General features: G+C 42.1%; 1 protein-coding gene across 1 annotated transcript; it reads right to left on the reverse strand.

Annotated features, from left to right (window-relative positions):
• Positions 1-3588: 3588 nt before the first annotated feature.
• ano9b (anoctamin 9b) lies at positions 3589-25259 on the reverse strand. Its single transcript, XM_053854538.1, has 24 exons — positions 25086-25259; positions 22090-22149; positions 21785-21907; positions 21576-21715; positions 20590-20639; positions 18692-18750; positions 18058-18137; positions 12638-12772; positions 12106-12202; positions 11522-11582; positions 11372-11454; positions 11183-11287; positions 10799-10963; positions 9791-9827; positions 9340-9451; positions 8633-8687; positions 8079-8176; positions 7324-7505; positions 7093-7245; positions 6172-6316; positions 5981-6103; positions 5819-5912; positions 5548-5660; positions 3589-3979 (listed from the first exon to the last, which is right to left on the reverse strand). Exons 1-24 carry the CDS (start codon positions 25107-25109, stop codon positions 3946-3948), a joined length of 2328 nt encoding a protein of 775 aa, XP_053710513.1. The 5' UTR covers positions 25110-25259; the 3' UTR covers positions 3589-3945.
• Positions 25260-25294: the final 35 nt, after the last annotated feature.

Genomic DNA, 25294 nt, shown 5'->3' on the forward strand with positions numbered 1-25294 from the left:
TTTACCTGCTGTCATGAGCTTTGAGTAGTGACCAGATGATCAAGGTCAGCGATACAAGCAGCCAAAATCAGTGACCTCCCTTATAAGGTGAGGGGTTCACTCATCCAGAAGAGACTCAAAGTAGAACTGCTTTTCCTACACAGCAGGAGAGGCCAGTGGCGATGGTCCGGGGACCTTGATAGGCTGCCTGTGGGCAAGTGAAGGGCAGATGAGGCTTCGTGACACAGTATACAAGGGTCAATGAGGCTTCATGACACAATACGGAAGGGTCAATGAGGCTTCAAGACACAATATTGAAGGGTCAATGAGGCTTCATGACACTGTATGGAAGGGCAGATGAGGCTTCGTGACACAGTATAGTAGGGTCAATGAGGCTTCATGACACTGTATTGAAGGGTCAATGAGGCTTCAAGACACAATATTGAAGGGTCAATGAGGCTTCATGACACAATATTGAAGGGTCAATGAGGCTTCATGCCACTGTATGGAAGGGCAGATGAGGCTTCGTGACACAGTATAGAAGGGTCAATGAGGCTTCGTGATACAGTATTGAAGGGTCAATTTCATGACATAATGTCCTGATTTTCACAGGCCACCAGATGGCACAACAAACAAGAGTGCCATCTAGTGGATACTGTTTTCATGACCCATCACTACTGTGGGCGTGTCCTGCTGGGAGGACGCCCGGTGCAGACCCAGGACAGGCTGGCGAGGCCTGGGAGGACCTCAGCTTTCTCCCAGAAGTGAAAGAGACAGATGAATTGGTGAATGGACAGGAAGCCTTGCAGCTTCCAGTCACTGTTGGTGTAACAGAAGTAGAAATGAACAACTGTTTTGAAGCGGAGAACATGACTCCATGTCAGTAACCAATTCTGACCACTCCAGCGAGAGCACACACACACACAGATCTTTAAGTGAATAACCTCTAACAAGGTTGACCGTCAGCCCCTAAATTAAAGCAGGAAGATACTTTCTGATGTGGCGCCCCCACACTCTGTCTCTGGCCGTCACTCTCCTCTCAGGGCATCAGCCGTGTTTTACGACTCACATATATATACACTACACTGGGAATCAAACGCTCCTGAACGCCTCTCTTTACGTCCCTATTTGTCAATGAAACGTCCAATTCCACAGTAATGTTCCGTCTGTTCTGCTGGGCTGGAAGGCAAGGATGAGGAGATCACAGGGCTGAGACGAGACAGCGGAGGCCGGACAGATGTCCTCGCTTAATTACTGCTTCTCTAACTGGTGGTCCGACCACATGTTCTCCTCAGAGACCATTGGCTTTATGAGCCAGGAGAGCGGAAAGATAATGCCTTTCAGCCCTTCTTCCTGCACCTGCACAACTGCTCCGTGCCTCTGCCAGGTGAGTTCCAGTTCACCAGCAGGTGTGATGAGAGTTGGGAGTGTGGAAAACATCTATACTTTTGTCAACTACACGTGACATGGTAGCATGGTGGTGTGCGAGCGCCCCTTAGTGGTCTGTACGTAAAACGCTCAATGCTGCTGAGAGAAAAAAAGAAAACATTTCGATAAAAAAAGACACTTAAAGAATGAATACAGAATTGTAACAAAAACAATGCAAAAATGCTACATTACAAAAAGCCAATAATAATAAATACAAAACTAGAGTGTTCTGATAAGTGCATGTCTATTTACTGTATGACAGATTTAAGGTCCCGCCGCTCCCAGTCGCTTCAAGTGGACAGAGATTTCTTTGAAAATAGTAGCTGTATTGGATTTCATGAATTCAGAGAGAGATTTGAATCCCCCCCTGGTTGAGTGAAATCAATGCCATGGATCCACAGCAGGCCGTTCATTGGATTTGCTTTGTTTCAGCCTCACACTTCTGGGGTTGTTTGTCCACATCGGTCCAGGTGATGACGTTAAGGTGCAGTGTTTTTACTGTAAACTGCAGCTGGGTGTAACAAGAGCGTTGGCTCGGTCCCCTGAGGACACCAATTGTGTTTTTCCCGTACGAGGGACATAATGAGATCAGGGTGACGCAGTGGGATACTGACCAATGGCACCGCTGGCTGTGCCATGTAAGAGCAAGAGGCCAGAGCACACGTGTTCAAACTCTCTTCACACGTAAAGATAAGATATTTTAGTGACAGACTTTTTTTTTCTCTGCACATACTGACATGGTGGCTCAGCCAGTAGCTGGACTAAGCTAGCATGTAGCCAGTAGCTGGACTAAGCTAGCATATGGCCCAGTAGCTGGACTGAGCTAGCATGTAGCCAGTAACTGGACTAAGCTAGCATGTAGCCCGTAGCTGGACTAAAGTAGCATGTAGCCAGTAACTGGACTAAGCTAGCATGTAGTCAGTAGCTGGACTAAGCTAGCATGTAGTCAGTAGCTGGACTAAGCTAGCATGTAGCTAGTAGCTGAACTAAGCTAGCATGTAGTCAGTAGCTGGACTAAGTTAGCATGTAGCCAGTAGCTGGACTAAGCTAGCATGTAGCCAGTAGCTGGACTAAACTAGCATGCAGCCAGTAGCTGGACTAAGCTAGCATGTAGCCAGTAACTGGACTAAGCTAGCATGTAGTCAGTAGCTGGACTAAGCTAGCATGTAGCTAGTAGCTGAACTAAGCTAGCATGTAGTCAGTAGCTGGACTAAGTTAGCATGTAGCCAGTAGCTGGACTAAGCTAGCATGTAGCCAGTAGCTGGACTAAACTAGCATGCAGCCAGTAGCTGGACTAAGCTAGCATGTAGCCAGTAACTGGACTAAGCTAGCATGTAGTCAGTAGCTGGACTAAGCTAGCATGTAGCTAGTAGCTGAACTAAGCTAGCATGTAGTCAGTAGCTGGACTAAACTAGCATGTAGCCAGTAGCTGGACTAAGCTAGCATGTAGCCAGTAACTGGACTAAGCCAGCATATGGCCCAGTGGCTGGACTGAGCTAGCATGTAGCCAGTAGCTGGACTAAACTAGCATGTAGCCAGTAGCTGGACTAAACTAGCATATGGTCCAGTAGCTGGACTAAGCTAGCATGTGGCCAGTAGCTGGACTAAGCTAGCATGTAGCCAGTAACTGGACTAAGCTAGCATGTAGTCAGTAGCTGGACTAAGCTAGCATGTAGTCAGTAGCTGGACTAAGCTAGCATGTAGCCAGTAGCTGAACTAAGCTAGCATGTAGTCAGTAGCTGGACTAAGTTAGCATGTAGCCAGTAGCTGGACTAAGCTGCCAGGCAGCCAGTAGCTGGACTAAGTTAGCATGTAGCCAGTAGCTGGACTATGATGGGACTGGGTGATGCTTCAGCTACGCAGCGGACGTAAACAAACTCTGAGACTCACCACGGTCTAATAATGAATAATAACCTTCTATACAATGGAGAAGTTGTGTGTGTGTGACCTGTAAGAGACAGATCACCTCTGGGTTAACAACTGTTAGCATGGTCTCCTTGCTAGTCAAGGCTCACGCCCCTGATCAAACTAACTGCCTCTGCATGTAGCTGAGGGTCGACAGACTGCGTGTGCTGTTGTGTTGAAGAATGAGATTTTATTCCCTAATGTGTTCTGTTATGATCCATATAGACCAATATTAACCAAATTAGCAAGTCACATGATAAAAAGTCATAATTACCCTTTTGTCTTGAGGATTTTATTTTTTCTAAAAACGTCACACACTCGTTGTGTGAGAGAAAAACTGTCACGGCGACAGCATAAAAAGGTTCCAGCATGAGAGTGATGCAGATTGATGGGGTGGTCCTTTCTGAGAGACAGGAGTCTCCGTGCAGGACAAAAGGTCTGTTGTCCACTGACCTTCCTCGGTTCCTGCATTTTCAGGGCGTACAAGTCACGCCTGACTAAGCTATGAAGGAAAAGCCATCTTGGTAGAGGCTGCATCTGTGAGGAATTTCAGTGAAATGAGCAGTCATGACCAAAAAAAAGCCATCATGATCCGTCACTGCTGTGCCGGCAGTGTCCATCAGTCCATGTGACTCAAACTTCTGTGCACTTTTTGGGCTTCTGTTCCCTGCAAAGAGAAACAATTTGGGAGTCAGGTTAATGTCAATCTCAGGAGTGACAACGCCCTGAAAGTGTTTCCTTCACGAACAAATTCCTTTGTAGCAATTTTATTTGTATTTTTTATAAGAAACATTTCTAGTTGGGATGAACCATTTTTGGGGAAAAATGTCATTTATTTTGTCAATATTGTGATTCAGCATTTTGCTGCCTGCATCAGCACAAGCAATAACTCATTTACAGTTCCACCAACACAAAATCGGATCACCATCTAAACACTTCCTCCACGTAATCCATCCCTACATATGCTTTTGAAATTAGATGGATCAGTGCAAAAATTCATATGAATAACAAACATTTTTTGAACTGTTGAATTTTGTAATGGAATTTAAGCCCTGTAAACATGTAGTTATAATTATAATGAACTTAAATAAAATCAGAGAAAGGAACGAAGCACTGCAGCACATGAAAAAAAAAACAACAAAAAAAAAAACCCAACCATGGTCACAGTAGTAAGGGTCAGTCCCTCCCTCAAAACTCCGACGCTCAGGCGTTCCACTACTTCCCTGTCTACACTGAGTTCCACATTGCTATAGAGTGCAAGGGATCACTACGGCAGGTGACATGAAACCACCAGATGGCGCTGTCTGCTGTAAAATGTTTGGCCTTGAACAACTGATTCAATGAAACCTCACATCATTTCTCAAACAAGAGCGCCACCTAGTGGCCTCTGAAAATGAGGCCACTGTTTCCTCAAACCTTCACTACTGTTTCATGAAGCCTCATCTACCCATCAGTGCTAAAAGAGCCGCTGCATCAGCACTAAAAGCGCTCCTCTGCTCTCTTCGTCCCTCTGCTGATCCTGCAAGTTCTTTTTTCCTTCTTTTTCCTGACCACATCTCCTTGTCCAACCTTCTTTGCAGTTTCTCTTGTGGTGTTTGCTGTACTTTCCCACCCCTCTGGTAACACTCTAAAGTAGGGGTGGGCAGTTAGTTCCAATAAGGTTTTTCTTCCAACCAATGAAGAGGAAACCTTCTCACCATAGGTCTGTGACCAGTTGATTGTCAGGTGTTGCTTGTTTCAGCTGACACCTCATTGGTTAAACAGTGTACCTGTGCTTGACTGGTTGGAACAAAAACCTGCACCACCACAGCCTTTAGAGGACCTGATTTCCCCAAGTCTGATCTAGTGCTTGAGTTAACCTGTGCTCGAACCTTCGTCCTGCTTCAACTTTCATGAATGTTTTCTTGGTTTCTGCCTTGGTCACGAACCTCACTCTTACAGCGACACTCTCCGCTGGCACCACCTCACCGTCAACACACAGTCAATCCAGCTGTGAACTCCGCCCTCTGCTCTTGAACCGACACAGACTGCTGCACTCCGCCCACATTCCAACGTTGGTATTAAAGTTGTCCAACAATTGATTCTGACTGCACACCACATGTCATCATGCCCTCCTGACGTCAGGCTAATGTGCTCCAGCGGGTGTCCGCGCATTAGATGATGTTAACACCCATGCACTTTATATTTATGACGCACATGATCATACGCCCACAGACGTTCTCGACTGTGACTTACGTGAGCTCCTCTTTTAACCGGGCCAGTTTGTCATGCAGCCGCTCGTTCTTCACATGCATCGGGTTGTTGGGGACGAACCAGGCGGCGATGAACTTACACACCACCACCACGTGCTGTCGGAAACACAGGCAACAACATGCAATATCATAATGAATTCACTACAGTTGGAACCCACTGTTGCAAGGAACTGAAAACAGGATATTAGAGATTGAGGGAAAGTCAGAACAGCAACACTCTTCAGTACTGTTTAGTCACATGACATTACTCTGACCTCAAACAAGATGACAAAGGCAAACCTCACAGCCAGAACAGTCCAGAACTGTGAGGTCAGGGAGTAGTCCTCGGGACTTCTGTAGTCTTTGTAGCTGCACAAAGAGTAGATATTGACCGCCATGTCACTTTAGGAGAGCAAAGCAGTGTGTGATGTTCCTACCTGCACTCTGAGACGTTGAAGTTCCCATCCACCACCATCTGTTTGAGGTCGAAGTCTGCCATGACGTTGCTGTGTCGCATGGATGCGATGGACAGCGTGTCATTGATGTATCCCTGCATGCAGCTGCCATAAAACAGGACAGAGTTTCTCACCAGGTCCAACTGTTTAGCGACTCCAGGCTCGGTACTCACGGAATATCTTTGAAACCATTGGCACACGGTCCGTAGCGGTAGCGATACACGAGGCGAGGAATGAAATCGGAGGACACGCCGATGACCAGGCCGTTGGCTATCACCGCAAGCACGCCAATGGCTTCCAGAATCTTCGTCCATATTCCTGAGTGCACAGTGCAAACCATTCTAGTCAGAAAACAATCTCTGCGGTCGGGTGGCGTCGGCTGTGGTGACTGTTGTAGTAGTTTATAAAAGTGTAATGTGTGACATGAAGTAAAAGCATTTTAATTGTCGAACTGTATAGCTTGATAAAATATTTGTTTAACTTCATAATAATTTATTATATTAAAAATATATACAATTTTATTGTTGGATTTTATTTTTTCTCAAACTGGACCTCAAGTGAGACTTGCACCTTGTCCACTAGAGGCCACCGTAGCGCGACCCGCCTGAGGCTAATTTTTTTCTTTTACAGACTACACTGATTATTTACATACTTTGATGTCATTTATTACATGACCAAACTTCATGGGGATATAGCTTACACAAGATAATAACAAGATTCACATCTTGTTATTATCTTGTGTAAATACCAAATTTATTGCTGTAAATGGAATGGAAATACTCCATCACTCATTGTCTTTATCCAATAGTTCATCACCTACTTCAAGTTGCTCAAAATATCCAAATATTAATAAGAAAAAATTGATAAAAATATTTCTCAGAACTAAAAAGAAATAAATCTATAAATTGCCTCTCAAACATTAGCCAGCTCCACAGCGCCCCCTCAGGACACTGTATGGTAAAGGCTGTATCGGTTGTTGGGAGGATGAACACATAAAGAAAGCAGTGTGATGCATATTGGTGATGCACTGTATAGTACCATGTACTTTTTCTATTTAAGCAGCCTACAAGTCGTGTTCCTCGAGCTTCACTAACCGATGTCATTGGTTTTTCTGGGCACCAGCCGCCGCTCCAGCCGAACCATCTTGATGGCATCCAGGCGAATCTCGAAGATGTTATTGATGAGAGCCAGCAGAGGTGCTAAGGGGAACGCCGCCACAAATATGGTGGTGAAGCTGAACTGAACCACTGGGGGGCAAAAGAAAAAAAAACATCAGACCCAAACTGTGCTTCAGCAGGACGACTATGGAGTGTCGCCAGACTCACCCATTTCCAAGAACTCATTAAAGAGGCTGAAGGCATCCGTCTTGGTCAGTTTATAGTTCTTCAGCCAGTCCCGAAGCTTACAGATGTCGCAGGGCTCTCTACGACACGACTTTCGGTAACATCGGCCGCACATCCTGCGCAGTTTTTTGGTCATTTTCCGAGCAAAGTAGCGCTTGACTAGCCTACAAAAAAAACCCAAATGGATAGATCAGGGTGTTGCATGAACTTTAAGCTCCAGATTGATGACACCATTTACAAATTTCACGCTCTACTTCAAATGTAACTCTTGGTGTGCTTGCAGTGATAGCCAACGGCTTGGTCATCGGCACGTCCTCCGATTTCATTCCTCGCCTCGTGTATCGCTACCGCAACGGACCGTGTGCCAATGGATTCACAGATATTCCGTGAGTACCGAACCTGGAGTCGCTAAACAGTTGGACCTGGTGAGAAACCCTGTACCTTCTACAGAGGGGTCTACATGCTAACACACACAAAGAGAGGAACATGTGACCCCTGAGTCAACACAGGTTCCAAACCTAAATGGAGTGGAATCTATGGCCATCCCACGAATATTTTTTTTTTAGTTTAAAATGTCTCTTTAGTTGATCAATACATTTGCTCAGCACTTGACTCAACCCCAGTTATTAGAGCCACTTCACGCTATATATCATTCAGTCTTTAAAACACAGCATTAACAAGGGAGCACATCGAGCCGCACACCTGAGAGACGGAGTACACAATAAAAAGAGACTCACGGCACGGTGTACTCAAAGATGTTGTTGAGGGTTTGCTTGAGCAGCATGATGACAGCCATCTGGATGAAGAGGTCAGTTAAGCAGCCACTCGGGTGACACTGTAATGAGAGAGCGACAAAGTGGAGCGTTGTGGAACGGAAATATAGTGGAAATGGAAGATCAATCCTTGAACGACATAGTAGAGCGAATCTGTTAAGAGTTCAGATTGTGCTGCACATAAGGTCAAATGAAGCACGTTTCATACACATATTATGAATACAGACCCGGTGAGTTGTTTTCCATAGCGTGACTCACGTCTTCTCACACCTTAGTTACGCACAGAAAAATCAATAGAGTTCATGTCACAGCAATTGTCTTCCTGAGTTGATTCTGGAGTTAATATACCGCTGAAGGAAAGGGAAAAAAAAGTCTACTGAAAATTGATTATGGCGTGTAGGAAGAAAGTTACTGACAAATGATTTACAGATTCTTAGAAGATGACCGGAGTTCCTGTGTAAGCAACACAACAGAGGGAGCTGTGGCAGATCACAGAACAGACTCATAGATCTACTGACCTCTTCAAGTCTCCACTTGGAAATGCGACTGTAGTTTCCTGGATGACCATTAATCCTGCAAAAACATAAACCAAAATACAAATAATTAACCAATACAACATTTCAGAACAAAATATGAATCAAATTAAAGCCTTTTTTCAGATGAATCGGGGTGAATATACAACATGCCACAATATAAATAAATAAGCTAACTAAACAAATGCAAATACCACTATTTTTATTTATTCTTACACTGACAAAAAATAACTTATAATTGTGGACTGTTCCTCTACTAATGATGGCTTTTTATGTCACTATCTAGACCACATATTGGTTTAATTTATTTATTTAAACAGTATATCCAATGTCATTGTTAAATAAGTATATTATTCACCTCAGAATTATGGAGTATCTACTTTTTTTCTGATGAACTAAAAGGACATTTAGCTTAAAAAGACAGCAAATTCTATTCATATTATCAGCATCACTTACAACTAACGTAAATTCTGGACTATAGAGTGCACCAGAATATTAGCCACACCCACTGCATTTCAGAGGGAAAATAGAGCTTGTTCATACATAAGCCGCAGTGGTCTATATGCAGCGGGTGCAGTGATACGCGGGCAAAAACAGCGCATTTTGAGCGCTTTAAGGTCAATAAAAGGCCTGTGATGTCTTTCTTCTTCTTTCGAGACACCTGAAGAGCCAGTGTTGGAGTGTGTCAGTACCTGCCCAGGAAGAAGGCCACGTAGAACAGGGAAGAGAAGAGAGTAAAGAACTGGAACGTGAACATTTTGACGGTGAAGTTTCTCTCCATGGCAGCAAACGAGTTTGGTTTCTCTGTTGGCACAAAATGTAATTTAAGAATGACGCTAGATGAATGTGTCAAAATCTGTGGAAAGGAGATGCACAGAGACACCAAGCTTTTCAGAAGCTTCAGGAGAAGCTCAAAAGATTGCACGACAAAGAATTGGACAACGGACCATCTGTCCAGCAATCTTTTACTCTCTGCCAGAGAAGGGGTGAAAAGAGCCATAGAAAATAAAGTTATTTCAATCTGCCGTGTTTCGCTGATCTTCTGAACTCAGTTGCTTCTGAGCTACACCATTACAATTCATTGGAGAGATGTGTGGCTCAATGAGTGGAAGATACAGTAGGTAAGATAGTCTTTATTCTTACCTATTTCACACAACTTCAGAGACACCCATCTGTTCACCTACAGGAGAAGCAGATTGACACATTTACTGATGAACGGCAACCCACCTGTGGGCCATATTGTTTTGGTTTCGATAAATCAAATCAATTCACGATCTGTTTCATCTGAGATCTGTTGCAGGTAATATGTTGTTTGACTGGTTGTCAGGGTCACACATGGTGGCTTACAGTCACGTTATGTGTCACACGCAGGTGATGTTACATGAAGCAACACACCTCAGCAGCTAAACATAGACACACACGGACACATTGAGACATTCATGTTTGTCACAACAACAGCAGTCAACACGACTTACATATCATATTAGTTTGTAATGTGCAAGTACACTGTAAGAATTAACTTCACACGTGTCGGTACTTGCGCAAAAAATATATATTACAACAGAATAACATGATTTCCTCCCACTTGGCCTCAAACTTGAAATTCCAGCTGATTCATTCAGCCGCCGAGTCAATTTCACTGCCAGACAAAGTTGCAAAATCAAATTCATTTAAAAACACCCACGTGTTTAATCTGCATGTCAACGATCAAAACATGGTGTTATATCAGTGCATTCCCTTTGGCAGAGATCAGGCACAAGTTGTCTCTGTACCTCCCAGATGGATACTATAACAAAAGCCTCTTTTGCCAGAGTTTTATACTGGTTGGCCCTGTGCTAACATGCTAGCGCTCTCTGCTAACCGCTGCTTAGTATAGCTCTGGAGGATTGTAGATCCTGGAATAACACCATCGTCCAGGGCTGTAAAACTGCAGGGAAAGTAGTTGGATATTGGTTATTTTATCCAGCTGCCATGTCAGTGTGAAACTGTGATGTGCATTTTTATTATTATTTATTTTTTAATGAACAAAATCCCAATCACCATATAACTCAAAACACTCCAAAGTATCGAGAAAATAGGCCAAACACATATCGTCCCAGCCCCAGCAAATCGTATTTGAAACACTGATAAATATTAATGAAGCAGACTCACCCGAGTCATGATCTGGATAGTAACGTAGTGTAGAACGGCTCCGATCATGACAGCGACTGTGTTGGCGTGATCCCGGGCAAACTCCCAACTGCCCTCGGAAATCAGTGGGGCAGCCACCACCCGAAACACCACCAAGGCCTGAGCCAGCCCTATGATCAGCATCAACTGAAGCAATAGAAGTAATGGTGAGCTAATGGCTGGGTTCCTGAATATTAATTTGATGACGTTATGGTTTATTTATTTATTTTTGGACAGTGTTGAATACATGCTCTGTTGTAGTTGTTGACTTTGATACTGACAATGTGGAGTAATGACTATAGAAAGTGTCAAAAATTCAGTTTGTTTTTCCTGTAAACCTTAAACTAATATTTTAAATGTTCTCACCATGAGAGTCACCAGAGCCAGGACCAGAGTGCTGCGAAAGTAAGAATGTCTGAACTTGTTGGGTTCACAATTTGGGTCGTTGACGATTTCTAGTATCAACTCCTCCTGAAATCAAATTAAAAAAAGCAAAGTAAATGAACACTATCAAGGAACAAGGCAGACAATTTCAAGAGCAGAGCAAAGCAGTACCTCCTCCTCGCACCAGTCGTAGACCTTCCACTTGGACACGTGTCGAGCCCTGTGCCTCTTCCACAGCTCCAGAAAGAGAGTTGCTGCAAGCACAGCAGACATTAGTCCAGTGGAGAACATCTCTGAATAAGAATGGGCAGTGACACTCACCCCAGATGGCCATGCACATAGCAAACGCCACAGTGCCCTCGTTGTCAAACAGATGACTCACCTGTGTGGACATTGATGGTGTTAAAGGAACCCGATATTTGTGCATAAATGTTAGCATATGCATAAGTTGTTTATGGTACAAAATGTACACAAGGTTACTTGTGTTTGTGGAGAGAAATTCAAGCTTAGATTAGATACTGTCTATGCCCATCCAATTCAGAATCAGAATTCAATTTATTGCCAGGGTCAGTGGGGAGCCCACCAACTAGGAAAGTGTTTTGGAATAAAGTGCTGACAAAAATAAATAAATAAATAGAATAACAACATAAATCTACTAAAGTAGCGTAAATTCTGTACTACATAGTGCACCAGAATATTAGCCACACACACTAAATTTAAGAAGGAAAATAGATCTTGTTCATACATCTATATGGAATTCTCATTTGTCTCCAAGTAGTCTGAACATACAGTCTCATAGGTGGAAGCTCCTTCTCCTTCCTTGAGCCGACATTGTTTTCTAGTCATGATATAGATCTAGACAATGACTGTCCTTTTGAATGGTATGAATTTCAGATTGACTTTACCTTGGCGTACACACACGTGTCGGACAACTTCCAAACATGGCACCGGTCACCGTCACAGCGAGGACACATGATCACAGTGGAATCACACACTTCCTTACTAAGAAGGAGAAACAAAACCACAGAACAGAAAAAATATAAGATGAGCTGAGTGCTTCAACCATGGTGCTTCATCAAGTCCTCTCAGGTGACATGATGCTAGAGCCTGGCGCGGCAAAATATATGGTGTATTGCATACAGTATACAGGACTCAGCCCGAACCAGACTGGAAAAATAAGAAATAATTGAGCTATTTAATGCTACTAATCGTGATCAGTAAATGCTGTAAAATATATGCTGAAATGATCAGTTTAGTTCACATGAAACGTACAGCCTGATTCAGATAACCCTGACCACATCTGCTTTGCCTCAGTTGCTCCTCAGTAGTTTCACCCACTGAGGTCACAGACCCACTGACTCCCTAGCAATGAAACATCAGTTCGGCTCTGCGTGATGGAGCTCCTTGTTGTGCGAGTAGAGTAACTCATTTGCTCACATTAGAAGATTGGTGTTGAAGAAGGCCAGCCCATACAAAAACACTACAACACCGAGGACAGCAGCTGGGACCAAGAGCTTTGTGTACCAGCCAAGCCAGAGGTAGTAGAGCGCCACCTTCTCTCCAAAATAAGACCTGCAGGGACGACAGAGAGTGAAAGTGTTATCCACATTTAAGCCCACTTTCAAAATATATCAGGAGAAGTGAGCCCCCCTTTGACTTGTGGTTTCACAATGAAAGTACAAAATGCACCTAGGTAATCCCAATCTTCAGCAAATTTCCAGGAGCTTATTCATCTGAAGTTTAAGTGCAAATTCCTCAATGATCTAAATAAGACTTTTGATCTACCAGTCCTTTCACTTGATTGGCATGCGTTTGTGATAAAGAAAATGTGATTGATTGATCATATTTATGGTTCACCCCTGGTTTACCCTTTAGGTTTGAACTGAAGAGATTTGCTGCTTACTTGTAATTCTATGCTTACATGCTGATGTCCGCATTGCATTTCAGAGGCCCCTTAGTTTCTATATTTAAGCTAATGCTTTTCCCAAAATGCACGCGTCTCCTTACTGGAGGATGGCCTCTCAACATTCTCGGATGGCAGGAATGTGGACTCGCTGTATAAAGGACACCTCTAAGCATCAGTCTCCAGTCAGCCTTCGCTGTTGTAAACCAGCGTTACTTCTGTGAACTCTGACTCCTTCGAAGTAAAATTTCCCTTGATCTCAAGTTCACTGATTTCTCGTCATTTTATAAAGAACAACAAGCAGAAATATCTAACATTTAATTGGTCCTTCGAGCCGGATCCCAACATCTTCGACTGACAAGAGGACGACGACCAGCGCTGAAAGACTGTGCACAGCAAAGACAAAGACCTCCGTCCCCGTTGGATTACAGAGGAGGCCAGTGACTGCCGTCGAAGTCGAGTCTGTCGGAGTGACGGGATCCAGACCAAGGACGAACATCAGTGAACGGTGAGACAAGTGCACCAGCGTGTGTGTTTGACGTCAGGGCCAGGTATAGGCCGGGTAAGAATATAAAAACTTCGGATAAGTTAATTATTCAGCACGTACCATAACCGTGGGATAGTAATACTAGGAACTAAATATTGGGGAATTTTAGCTCTGAGGTAGACGCGTACTTAAGCGTGGGAAGTAATAATCGGAATCAAAAATAGAATAAGAGTCTCATGAAGAGTGAATTCTAGTTCCGTTAGTCATGTACTATAACCATGAGGTGTGAATGTGTCGGAGTGAATGTATAGTCTTTGTACTAAAACATCAGGACTGTCGAAATCTAACAGTGATCACACACAGGTTTGGACTCAGATTCAGTAGTAGCTTTATTGACTCCCGGGACAATACTGTACTTAGTACTGACCTAAACAACTGAATGACTCTGTAGCTGAAAGCAGTCCAAAAAGTTGGAGTAAGTGCATAACTATAATTGAGTGCATGTAATATATACCTGAGTATAAATAATAAACGCAGCGCTATAATATAATATAATATAATATAAGTATTAATATTATAAATAATACATATAATAAATATAAAATATATATAAGATATAGGATCCTTTATTAATATTTAAAAAGAAAAAAAAAAGAGGAAAAAAAAAAAAAAAGAAACAATAAATAAATAAATAAAAATGGGTACCTTAATTTCAAAAAGAAAACGAACCCCACTACAGGGTGATGTAAAATTAATGGAAAAAAGATGGCCAGGCCAACATAAATATGTGGCTTTATGGAAAGAAAAATATAAGTTTTCTGGAAAACTTGACCCAAAACAATGTGAAGAGTTAAGAAAATCAATAAATGAAAGATCTAAGGGAAATAAGAAAATTCTAGATAAAAATGAATATGAGTGTGCTGTTATGTGGTGTGAGGAAGCAAATAGAAGGCAGAAAGGAAAGATTGAAAAAGAAATGAAAAAACAACTAGAAAAAGATGAAGCAGTTGAAAAATTTTTCTCGCGATACAAAGCAGTATTCGATCTAAATTGCGGTATGGAACCAACCACTATACATGAAATGACCCCTTACACACAGCAACTTAAACACGGGTTTTTGCGTAACTGTAGACCTGAGATCTCCGTTTTTGTACGAAAACACATGATTACTGTCAATACCGCGCCACTTCTTGATGTTGTTGCTCATTGTAAACATGCTGAGACCATGATTGCAAACAAAAATGAAAAGAAAACGCGCCGCACCGACAAAACTTTTTTTAGTTTCTGAAAACGACGAAGATGAAATCTTTTATCAGTCTGTTAAAGGTCGCACATACCGCCACCCTCGTTACTCATCAACAAACCGTAAAATACAACAGACTTCAACACAAAAATCAGATAGTTATGAGCATGATGCAGAAATGGGAAATTGTTTCTTCTGTCATAAACCGGGACATATTGCTCGTAACTGTCCAAAGAAACAACAGTATCAAGCATGACTGCACTACAGTATGTCACCACATTGTGGTGAACAGGAGGGAGGAGTAGATTCCTTCTATTCAGAGTCAGATGAAAATAACTTTCAAACACAATTTTCACAAACAATAGACATTGAAAAGATTTTTCTGTTGATCTGGGACATCATGCTAAAAATGTGCAGTGGTCAATACCTGATGACAGTGGAATTCAGTACAGTAATAGTTAAAGTAAGCTTTCACTGAACTGAGTAACTACTGCAACACCACAAGCTCACCTAAAATGATTAGAAAAGATCAGAAAAGAACGAGCGTTACTCACAAAACCTGTAAAACATAAAAACTTTTTAGAACGACTACTGAAAGCTGTTCTTCTCCCTAAACAAGTGTCAATCTGTAAATGTAAAGCACATACTAACAAACAAGATGCATTACCAAAAGGAAACAACTTTGCAGATTGTACAGCAAAAACACAAATACCTATCGATCCTACAGGACAGAAGATAGCTCCATTGAAGAAAAATCCAATCCCCTTTTAGATTTTTGTGAAGTCACCAAAAAGAAAACATTGGCACAATTCGCGTTGCGAGGGACCATTTAAGGTTGTATTGTCTACACCCACAGCTGTTAAAATTCAGGAAAGGTCAACTTGGATACCTAACACTCACTGTAAAAGAGCTCCCACACAAATTGAACAAGACTAAGGGACAGTTTCCTAGCATCCCCATCTGACAAGACCAGTTAGTCTAAAAGGTCCGGTGTACGAACGGGATAGATCGTGCAGACGGTCCTCTGGCAGAAGAAAACCACGGATGATGGGGTTGGCAGTGTGGCAAAATTGGGCGAGAGCGTGGCTAATCTTAGGGACTGTTATAGGGAGTGGGAGACTCCTAGTTACAGGGAAATTAAAAACACCTATGATCAACAAGAATGCCCAGTAGTGTTCTTGCGCACTTGCGAAAACCAACAAACAACATTCGAACTTGATCTGTTGACTTTACAATTCTATGGTTACTTATATTGCCAACATATTCAACTACCATACACCTACATGCAAGCAGGAGTGTACTTTTGTGATCCTCCATGCAATTGAAACAACATCTTTGCTGCATCATTGGACGCAACACTTGGGTCAACACAAAGCATAAAAAAGCGTGACAGATTTTGGATATCTTGAGTCGATAATAAATTTGGCTGAAATCCAATGTATTTAACTGTCAAACCTACACTATCTGTTTATGCTCCTGAAACTTATATCGACGCAATTGGTGTACCACGAGGTATTCCATCACAATTCAAAGCTCGTTGTGAGATTGCTGCTGGATGGACTGCAGCCATTCCAGTAGCAGGACCTATTATTGAAACAAATAAAAATGTAGCTTGGATTAACTATGTTTATTACAACCAACAGCGTTTGATAAACCTTACTTATATCGGTATTAAAGGACTTCGAGATCAACTAGCACCAACATCTCTCATGACATGGCAAAATCGAATGGCATTAGACTTCTTAATGGCAGAAAAAGGTGGAGTCTGTTCTATGTTTAAAGGTCATTGTTGCACTTTTATTCCTAACAACACAGCTCCTGGAGGAAGTGTCTCCCGAGCCCTGGCAGACCTCAAGTCTTTATCAGAAGAAGTGGCTAAAAACAGTGGTATCGATGATACATTTTCCAACTGGTTCACCAAAGTGTTTGGAATATGGGGAGGATATATCAAAAACCTCTTTCTATCGATACTGGCCGCTCTTCTTGTATTTGCTCTCATAGGTTGTTGCTGCATTCCATGTCTTCGAAGCCTGACTGAAAGGATCATCGCGAAGTCAGTGGAACGTAACTACCTGTATACCCAACTTCAACAACAACCCAAGAGTGAGGTCGAGCTGGGCGGGAAGGAGATATCCCAGAAGAACCAGGACAGTGAGGAGGAATAAGAACTGCAACCGCTTCAAAGGACCAGGACAGTGAAAAGAAATAAGGACTGTGACCACTTCAACCAATGGCACATCACAACCCTTTCCTACTCCACTACAAACCATAAAAGGACAACGAATTTCAAAGGAACTGCATGTCGTCTCTCCACAAGGATTAACGACTCTGATACAGAAAATCAAATGAAGATGTATACAGATGATGACTTCCTTTGTGTAATAAATATGATAAACAGGAGGGAAATGATAAAGAAAATGTGATTGATTGATCATATTTATGGTTCACCCCTGGTTTACCCTTTAGGTTTGAACTGAAGAGATTTGCTGCTTACTTGTAATTCTATGCTTACATGCTGATGTCCGCATTGCATTTCAGAGGCCCCTTAGTTTCTATATTTAAGCTAATGCTTTTCCCAAAATGCACGCGTCTCCTTACTGGAGGATGGCCTCTCAACATTCTCGGATGGCAGGAATGTGGACTCGCTGTATAAAGGACACCTCTAAGCATCAGTCTCCAGTCAGCCTTCGCTGTTGTAAACCAGCGTTACTTCTGTGAACTCTGACTCCTTCGAAGTAAAATTTCCCTTGATCTCAAGTTCACTGATTTCTCGTCATTTTATAAAGAACAACAAGCAGAAATATCTAACAGTTTGCAAACTGAGCGAATGTGTCTCAGTAGTTCACCACAGTTGAAATAAACCAACATACAATCTAACAGATACTGCATGTTCAGTCACAGTGTGTGTGAGTCTGTGGACATGTGTGTCGTTTTCTGCTTCTGCTCTGAGTTTGTGTAGAAGCAAGACGAGTAACATTTAAGAAAAAAAAATGGGTGCTGCATTCTGGTACACAGTATATGGATGACTCCAAAGGTTGATTTCCTTGTTGCTTAGAACCAAGGAGAAATTCTTAGGAACAAGCTCCTCATTACCATTCTTCACCTCAGGGAAAAAACATCTTACATCACTCTCTTGTTTAGTTTAAGTTGCTCAGTGTCATTAGCATTAGAGTTTATTTTGATTCTAAAAAAAAAGATCCAGAAGGACCAACAGGGACACTGACTTGACATCGTCAACTGGCTGGTTGGTGAAGAGCGCTGTCCATCGAGCCCATTTGTTCCTCAACTCCTTCTGTTCTCTCCTCTGAAGCACAGAAAAATACACACACACCACAGCAATGAATCGCTTCCCTGAACAACAAAATAACTCCAGTGTACAAAAAGAAAATGTTAGTATTAAACACGTCAGAAATGCAGTGACGCATCCAAGTATCTATGCATGAAATATTCATATAGCCGACTTAATAATATGAAGACAATACCACCAATCGGGTATTACGATATTTCTGCAAAAACATTGGAAATCAAGTATTGTGATACTTGAGTGTATTAGTATGTTCTTCCCTACTCATTGGAATTTCACCCTCAACTCAAATATCGTGGGCTGTAGATGGAATGGCTACATGTCACCATTTTTCGACTCCATAAAAGAAACTGGATTCATATTCCCTGCGTGAATGTAAGTGGCAATAGAAATGATTGTTGTACCTGAATTATTTGATTTAGAAAAATCTGATCTTGGTACACTTTCCAATTCTCGACTGATTAATGAAAAACTGCAGGGCATCATTATACATTCTCTGCCAAAGCCAGCTATGGAGCTACTGCACCCAGATTAGTGACTGAGAGAAGGCTTACCTCATGGAGGCAGAAAATGGTCTCAAAAGCATCTTTCTCCAGAAGTTCAAGTAAATTCTCTGAAAGAAATAAAATGTCTTTTCAGCCACAGAGTACAGCAGGATGTAACCAGTAACCATTACAAATATGAAAACACCTTAAAACACTTTCATTTTTTCAGCAGGAACAAAGACTCGCCATATCATAACCGAATTGCTGCACTGATGAACCTCATAGGAAGACTTCTCAACTGCGTTTATTTATTTTTACCTGAAAGATGAGGAAGAATATTTTGGGTTGTGAAGGAAGGGGGCACATATTATTTCCTAAACACCACCACGGTCCAAAGGCGGAGTGGATTCTGTTTGTTTTCCATGATGCGCAGCAGTTGAACGTCACAACGGACAGTTTGGTGTAGATGACAATCACGGACATACTGCCCAGTAGATTTATCCTGAATATGACCATTTATCTTGAACATGAACCATTTTAATCTGTACCAAGCGTGAGCGAAACATTTGCTCCCTGGTACACTTTCTGTCCTGCATCGTCATGGAGTGACTCATCACCTTGATCCCTCTGTCTGCTGCTATCACTATTCCCTTGATTCTGTGCTTTACCATCTCATCGAGCTTCACCAGAACTCCTCTTTCTCATCCTGCTGACTGAGGTACTATAAGCACCGTCTACATTCATCATGACTCCATCGACACTGCGGGGGACTAAATTACCCCTGCAGAGCTGCAGCGGTCCATGAAAGGAGCAGTCATGAACCAGTCACGAATCTTTCACGGACCTTTCATGGAACTTTTGAACCGCTTCACCTGTAGCTTCAGGCTCATGTTCCAGTTTGACTCCATCTTCACACACTCCTACAACAAAATACTGTTTCCTATTCTGTTGCTACACTGTCATGATCCCCACATGTAGCGTATGCTACTTTCCCTCGCTGCCTCATAATTCTTTCTCCTCTTCTGTTCAGTCATCTTTTCCTGATAATTTGAAACCTAGGTGTTTGTAATTGACCTACTTAAAAATTTTGCCCTCACTATTAAGGCCACTTATCACTCTATTTCACCATTCAGAACCGTTTCAACAGCAAAGACAAGTTTGCAAGTGAAATATATTTTTTGCTCATCAGGGTTTATATGTTTCTGGCTATGCGAAAATTGGTCTGAGCAATAGACAACTAAACTTCCAGGACCAAGTTTCTATTTGATCCTACCTCTTGAAAACAAGAGAACACACTTCACACATCACAGAGCAATGCACAGATGCAGCTGGATTAAATAATCAATATCTAACTACTTTCACATCCATGGCATAGATGGTGTTATTCCAGTATCTACAATCCTCTAAAGCAAGAAGACACAGTCACAGTTAGCAGAGAGCGCTAACATGTTAGCACAGGGCTGCCACTTCTCTCATAACCGGCGTGAAACTCTGGCTTTTGGCTTTTGTTATGTATCTATATTATGAATGCAGTCCATGGTCAATGGACGCCCAATGCTAGCATCAGCTACGTGAATCCAGCAACCACTCCTTGGTCTTGACAGTAGTGGGAGTTTGAACATAGAAGCTTGTCAGGAGTATTAAACTGGTGTGTTTGCTCGGCTGCTCTGTTGAGCAGGAGACACGCTTGAGCTTGGCTTGCCAAGGATACGATGGCACATCTTGCTGGCGTCAAAGTGCGGGGAAAAAATATTTTGCGCAGAAATATTGATATTCCATATTGTCGCAAAAACTTCGCAGAGCAGGACAGATGTGGAAAATTCCATCAGTTCTATCTACAGCCCACCTGTACCTATTCTAATCCATGTGTGTCCTGGCTTCCACTAGTCACATGCAGCCTGTGGAAGACTCTGGATCAACACTGGTGATCCATTGAAAGCCTTCATATGATTACTGATCCAACGTACCTCCTGTATTGATGAAGGTGTTGTTGAGGATGAAGTGAACAATCCTGATCCTGGAAGAAAAGAAAACAGTGCTTTACAGCTTTATGATCTGAATCCACACAAACCTTTTCTGACAAGATGCTTGTCACACTGGGAAATCACCAATCACATATTGCTGCATTTTTTTCTATAAGCTGAGAGAAAGAGAAAGAATTGGTTCACTAGCACCAAAATGACCCACAGGCTCAGCGGAAAATGATTCACTTGTTGAATGTATTATTACACTCAAACCACAAGACAATTTTCTGCCATTAAGACGTATGTGTCGAACCACCACATGTCCACACAACTTTAAAGACATTCAGAACTAGGCAAAACACAACACTAAGGGACTTTGCATTTCACAGACCATTTTAAATGTTGTCTTTCAACATCTCCCATACTGTTGGTATGATGCTATGAATATCTCAGTGAGTATGGTTACAAGAAGAAAGCAGCCCAACTATGGTAATAGTCAGATTAAGCCGCAGAGTGTGATAGCGTCACGTTCCCGGTTTACATGCAGTGGAGAGTAAGCGGAATGAGTAATGCAGCTCCATGACTAGGGGTGGCGTAGGAATCTCTTTTGGCCTTCTGGTTCTGCTGTCAGCAGAGGAAGAGCAGGCAAAGCTGACAGGTAGTGAGGAGCCGTTCAGACTGATATATTGTTCTCTATACACAGCGATTGCGCTGACTGATCAGCTAGTTTAACTTCAGAGCCAGTAACTTAACTTCAGAGCCAGAATCAGCGCTTGGGAGAGATGGTTGCGGTATTCTCCAATTTCACTCCATTTGCAGTAAAATAGGACACTATGTTGTTTCCTTTTGTCCTCTCTCCCCATAGACAATATCTTTGATTGTCCCCCTTCAAAAAAGGGAGGAAACCCTGTCCTCAATTGCTAAATGGAGGTCCATTTGAATGTCAGAACAAAGGTTGGTAGCAGCCCGAGTGTGTGTGCACGTGTTACCTAGTAGCTTGGTTAACGCTGCTCCGATCATCACCACACCAGTTGCAAGAGTCTGACACTTTAAGCAGGTACTGGTAATCGTCAAATATTTCTTTTGGAGCTCGAAGGCCGAAAAATATCTTTTCTTCATGGACGACTCTCTAAGCAGAGACATGGAGACAATGATGTTAATTCCACAGTCAAACAGAATGAGGAGTATTTGCACACACTGTGACGCTGATGTTCTTCTTTTCCAGTTGCTCAATGAAGGCTTTCTGCCTGAGGGTTCTCTGGTCCTCTTCGTCGTCTATCTTGTCAGCAACAAGGACGTAGTCGTAGCTTCTTGGGATGGGCTGTTAAGGGAAAAAAAACGAGACATAAAACACTACAATTACTGTGCATGCATGGCACAAAGCCGCGAAGATGTAAACTGAGCTCAGAATATAAATTCAAATAAATCATAATGGAATTAAGAATTCATTTTCATTAAGATGGCAATTGACAGTCAAAGGAATATAATATGGCTAGACATTACCAACTGAGGAAGAAGGGGCTGTGAGGATCTGCCCTTCCGTTTGCCCCACAGCTCGAACTTCTGGAAGACACAGACACAAAGGTAACTTGACAATGGTCAAAGACTGGCTACACGTTACACAGAGTGATAAGAGATTTTTTTTTTTTTGCCGCAGCAAAGGAGCAAGATTAAAGAAGACTGCTCAGGGTGAGTAAGTGCCATACACCAGGTGAAACTGAACAGCTCCAATGCAACCAACCCACACAGGATACATTGAGCAGGTGAATCAGACAGTAAGCTAGAGTATTGAAGGCAGAGAGCCTATACAGACCATAACTCCAACAAGGGAAACATTATTTTAACCACATAAGCAGCTTCATCTTCAAAGCACATCTAAACCAGTCTGTTGAGTTGCGGCTATTTGGAGATGTAACCCAGTAGGGCTGATCGACTTTGGGAGTCAGTCCATGGAAAGCAAAGAAGATCCAGTAAATTTTCAAAGTTCACAACTGTATCAGAGAATCACGCACTGCACTGATGTGTCAGTGCAATGACAAAGCCAGTCAAGCTTTATACTTGTCTTGACCAAATGAAGAGAACAAATGTGAGACATGGGTCGGCCAGTCCAAATATTCTGCGACTGTTGTGGAACAGTTCCGCTGAAGTGATGGCACAGAGTCTCCGTGACTTGTGGATTGGGCCACCAGATCTGGAGGAGCAGATTGCTAGAGTTTTCTACCGCGATTCTGTGGAGCACGCCTCAGCTCGGCGGCACGTTTTTGCTCTTAAAATCACAGCCTTTGCAACTGAAAAATCACATTCCATTACACAGCGATGTCGATTTGAATTTGTTCAGTTTTCTTACTAAGAATATTGAGATCTTGCAATGACACCTGAGGACTCCCAGATCCTGTTTGAAAAAAGAATCCAATTTAGCTTTTTTTAAGTAGACTTAAATAGTTTGTAATAAATGTAACAACAATAAACAAATACGTAAAATGTCATATTACATGCTAATTGTTTTTCTTCTTCACCCACTTTACTAAAAGTTAATTTTCTTGTTTTTGTGAGATCCTCACTTCACTAAACAACAGAAAATTGCTCAGCATTTTTTATTGAGTTTTATTTCAGCTTCACTTTTTATAGGGAGGCTAATGAGATGAAACAATGTTGAGGCTCAAACTAAAACGATAATTTCAGTGGTTGTATTGAACATGAATACAGGTGGTGTCATGAATGACCTCTGATTTGTTCCAAACATAGATCATCATTATTGCAGTTTGGGGATCAAACCCTTTTGTAGCCTAAACATCACATGAAGTCAAGAAGGAATCCGGTCTTCACTGGGCTAAAGCTAGCCCCGAGGGAATTTTAGCAGGTTGTCTTTCTTATCTTTCCGTCCCTTCTGAAGATTTACCACCTCAATAGACACCACTTCTGTCCTTTATCTCTGCATGTGGACTGTAGACTTAACAGTAAACGGGCGGAGCTGCTGTTTTAGAGGAGTGGACACACACAGGATCAACAACAAATAAAACAGGGCCAAGCGAGTTGTTGGTTTCACTGCAGGACGGGTCAGGACTTGCAGCCTCTGTGAGAGTTGAAGGCTGATGATAATTTGGTTCAACGACTGCTCTACATTTAGTTCAGTGAGTGGATCCAAATTAAGGTTTAGTGCTTAAGCTTCACAGTTATCTGGAAGGTTTGATTATATTTTTTTTTACCATGTTAATTTGAAAAGCAAGTGGTATGATGTTGCTGTTGTTAAGTCACATCTGGGCAATAACATGTAAATGTCAAGTGAAACATCAAACTTCAGACAGCTGCACGAGACACTTGAAGTATGAATTCCTAAGTAGCTGAAAGTCGTCACAACAATTTTAATTTTGTTGTGCCTGATGTGAAAGAACATAGAACCTTTAAAAGATAATGAGAGGCAAAGGTCACTTATTAACAATGAAATAAAACATACAGGTCTACTGAGTTCACAGCGATAGCCGAGTCACAAATGAATACACTGTGAGTCATAATGCTGTTGGGATATATTTGTATCTATATTGTTGTGAGTTATTTCTTTCAGAAAAGGTGCTCTTAATAGCTTCATCTGTGAGCATTAATTTTCAAGCACGAGGATCAGCACATGCAGGACTCTAGAAGGAAACTATGTAAGACTAGAAAGGTATAGCCTCCCTTGTGTTTGCAAGTGATGGGACAAGGGTCTATGACATTGCCCTCAGAAAACAGGCAATAAAATAGGAAATATACTGATATGTGGAGGGTACAAAACTGAGTGGTACAGCTGCCGACTTCTGATAAGTATGTGTTCACGCGTTTTTTAATCGAATCTGATTTTAAATAAAGGCACGACAAACACAATAGATGTTGTGAAACAAACAAACAAGACAGAACTTCTATGGGCCAGTGGTTGGTATGTTTCATGAAGATAAAGATCGGATTCGGGCGAGGTTATTTTCTGATTCAGCAAGGTGGTTATTCAGTAAGGCTGGGTAACATGAAGGGATTTATTACCACAGTGTGTCAGAAAAGTTGGAGTCGGGTCTCAAACTCATTGAAAAAAGGTGCCAAATTAAAGGGAACAAACTCAATATCCTTTGAACAGTCGAGAACTACATTTCCACAGCCTGATGTGGGCCACAAAAACAACATTGGTGCCTTGTGTTTGACAACAGCGCTTGGGGGATGCTTTAAAGTCTGACATGCCTGTAATGCTGTTCAGCTTTTCCCTCTAAATTGGAGGTCAAAAAGACAAAAGAGAACAAAAGAACAGCTAAGTAAAAATACAAAATAAAACGTTTTAGTCGTTGTCTTTGTTGTACAAGGGGTTTTTAAATTAATTCTACACCTCTAAAAGACATATAAACATTTGGAACACAGATATGGGCTTTGAACAAGTGAGCAGAAATGATTTCGCAGGAAGCATTTTGAAGACTTATCTTTAAATCACGGCACTGAAATACAGTTTTTAAGCGGCTCAACATCTGCTAACGTCTTCATACCTCCGCTGTCTTCTTTGAAAACATGCTGGAAGTCGAGCTCGTCCGACGTTCCCTGAAAGCCTCCAGTCAGCAGAAGTCTTCAGCTGCCCCCTCGGTACATGTTACTCCGTCATTCCGACACAGAAGCCGAGAATCAAACCACGACCACCGACATTTCCGTGTTGCCTTCCAGAGAAGCTTTCTCCAGTGTGCGCGCGCGAGCGTCTGGG

The sequence above is a fragment of the Synchiropus splendidus genome, chromosome 1 (genome assembly GCF_027744825.2).
Source record: "Synchiropus splendidus isolate RoL2022-P1 chromosome 1, RoL_Sspl_1.0, whole genome shotgun sequence".
Lineage (NCBI taxonomy): Eukaryota > Metazoa > Chordata > Actinopteri > Syngnathiformes > Callionymidae > Synchiropus > Synchiropus splendidus.

Coding starts and splice junctions, on each gene's coding strand:
- ano9b (XM_053854538.1), bottom strand. CDS start 25,109: ATGTTTTCAAAGAAGACAGCGGAG. Junction 12,203..12,637: donor TTCAACACCAATCTTCTAAT/GTGAGCAAATGA, acceptor TCTCCTTCTTAG/TAAGGAAGTGTGTGATTCCA. Junction 10,964..11,182: donor TGGCTCTGGTGACTCTCATG/GTGAGAACATTT, acceptor CTATTGCTTCAG/TTGATGCTGATCATAGGGCT.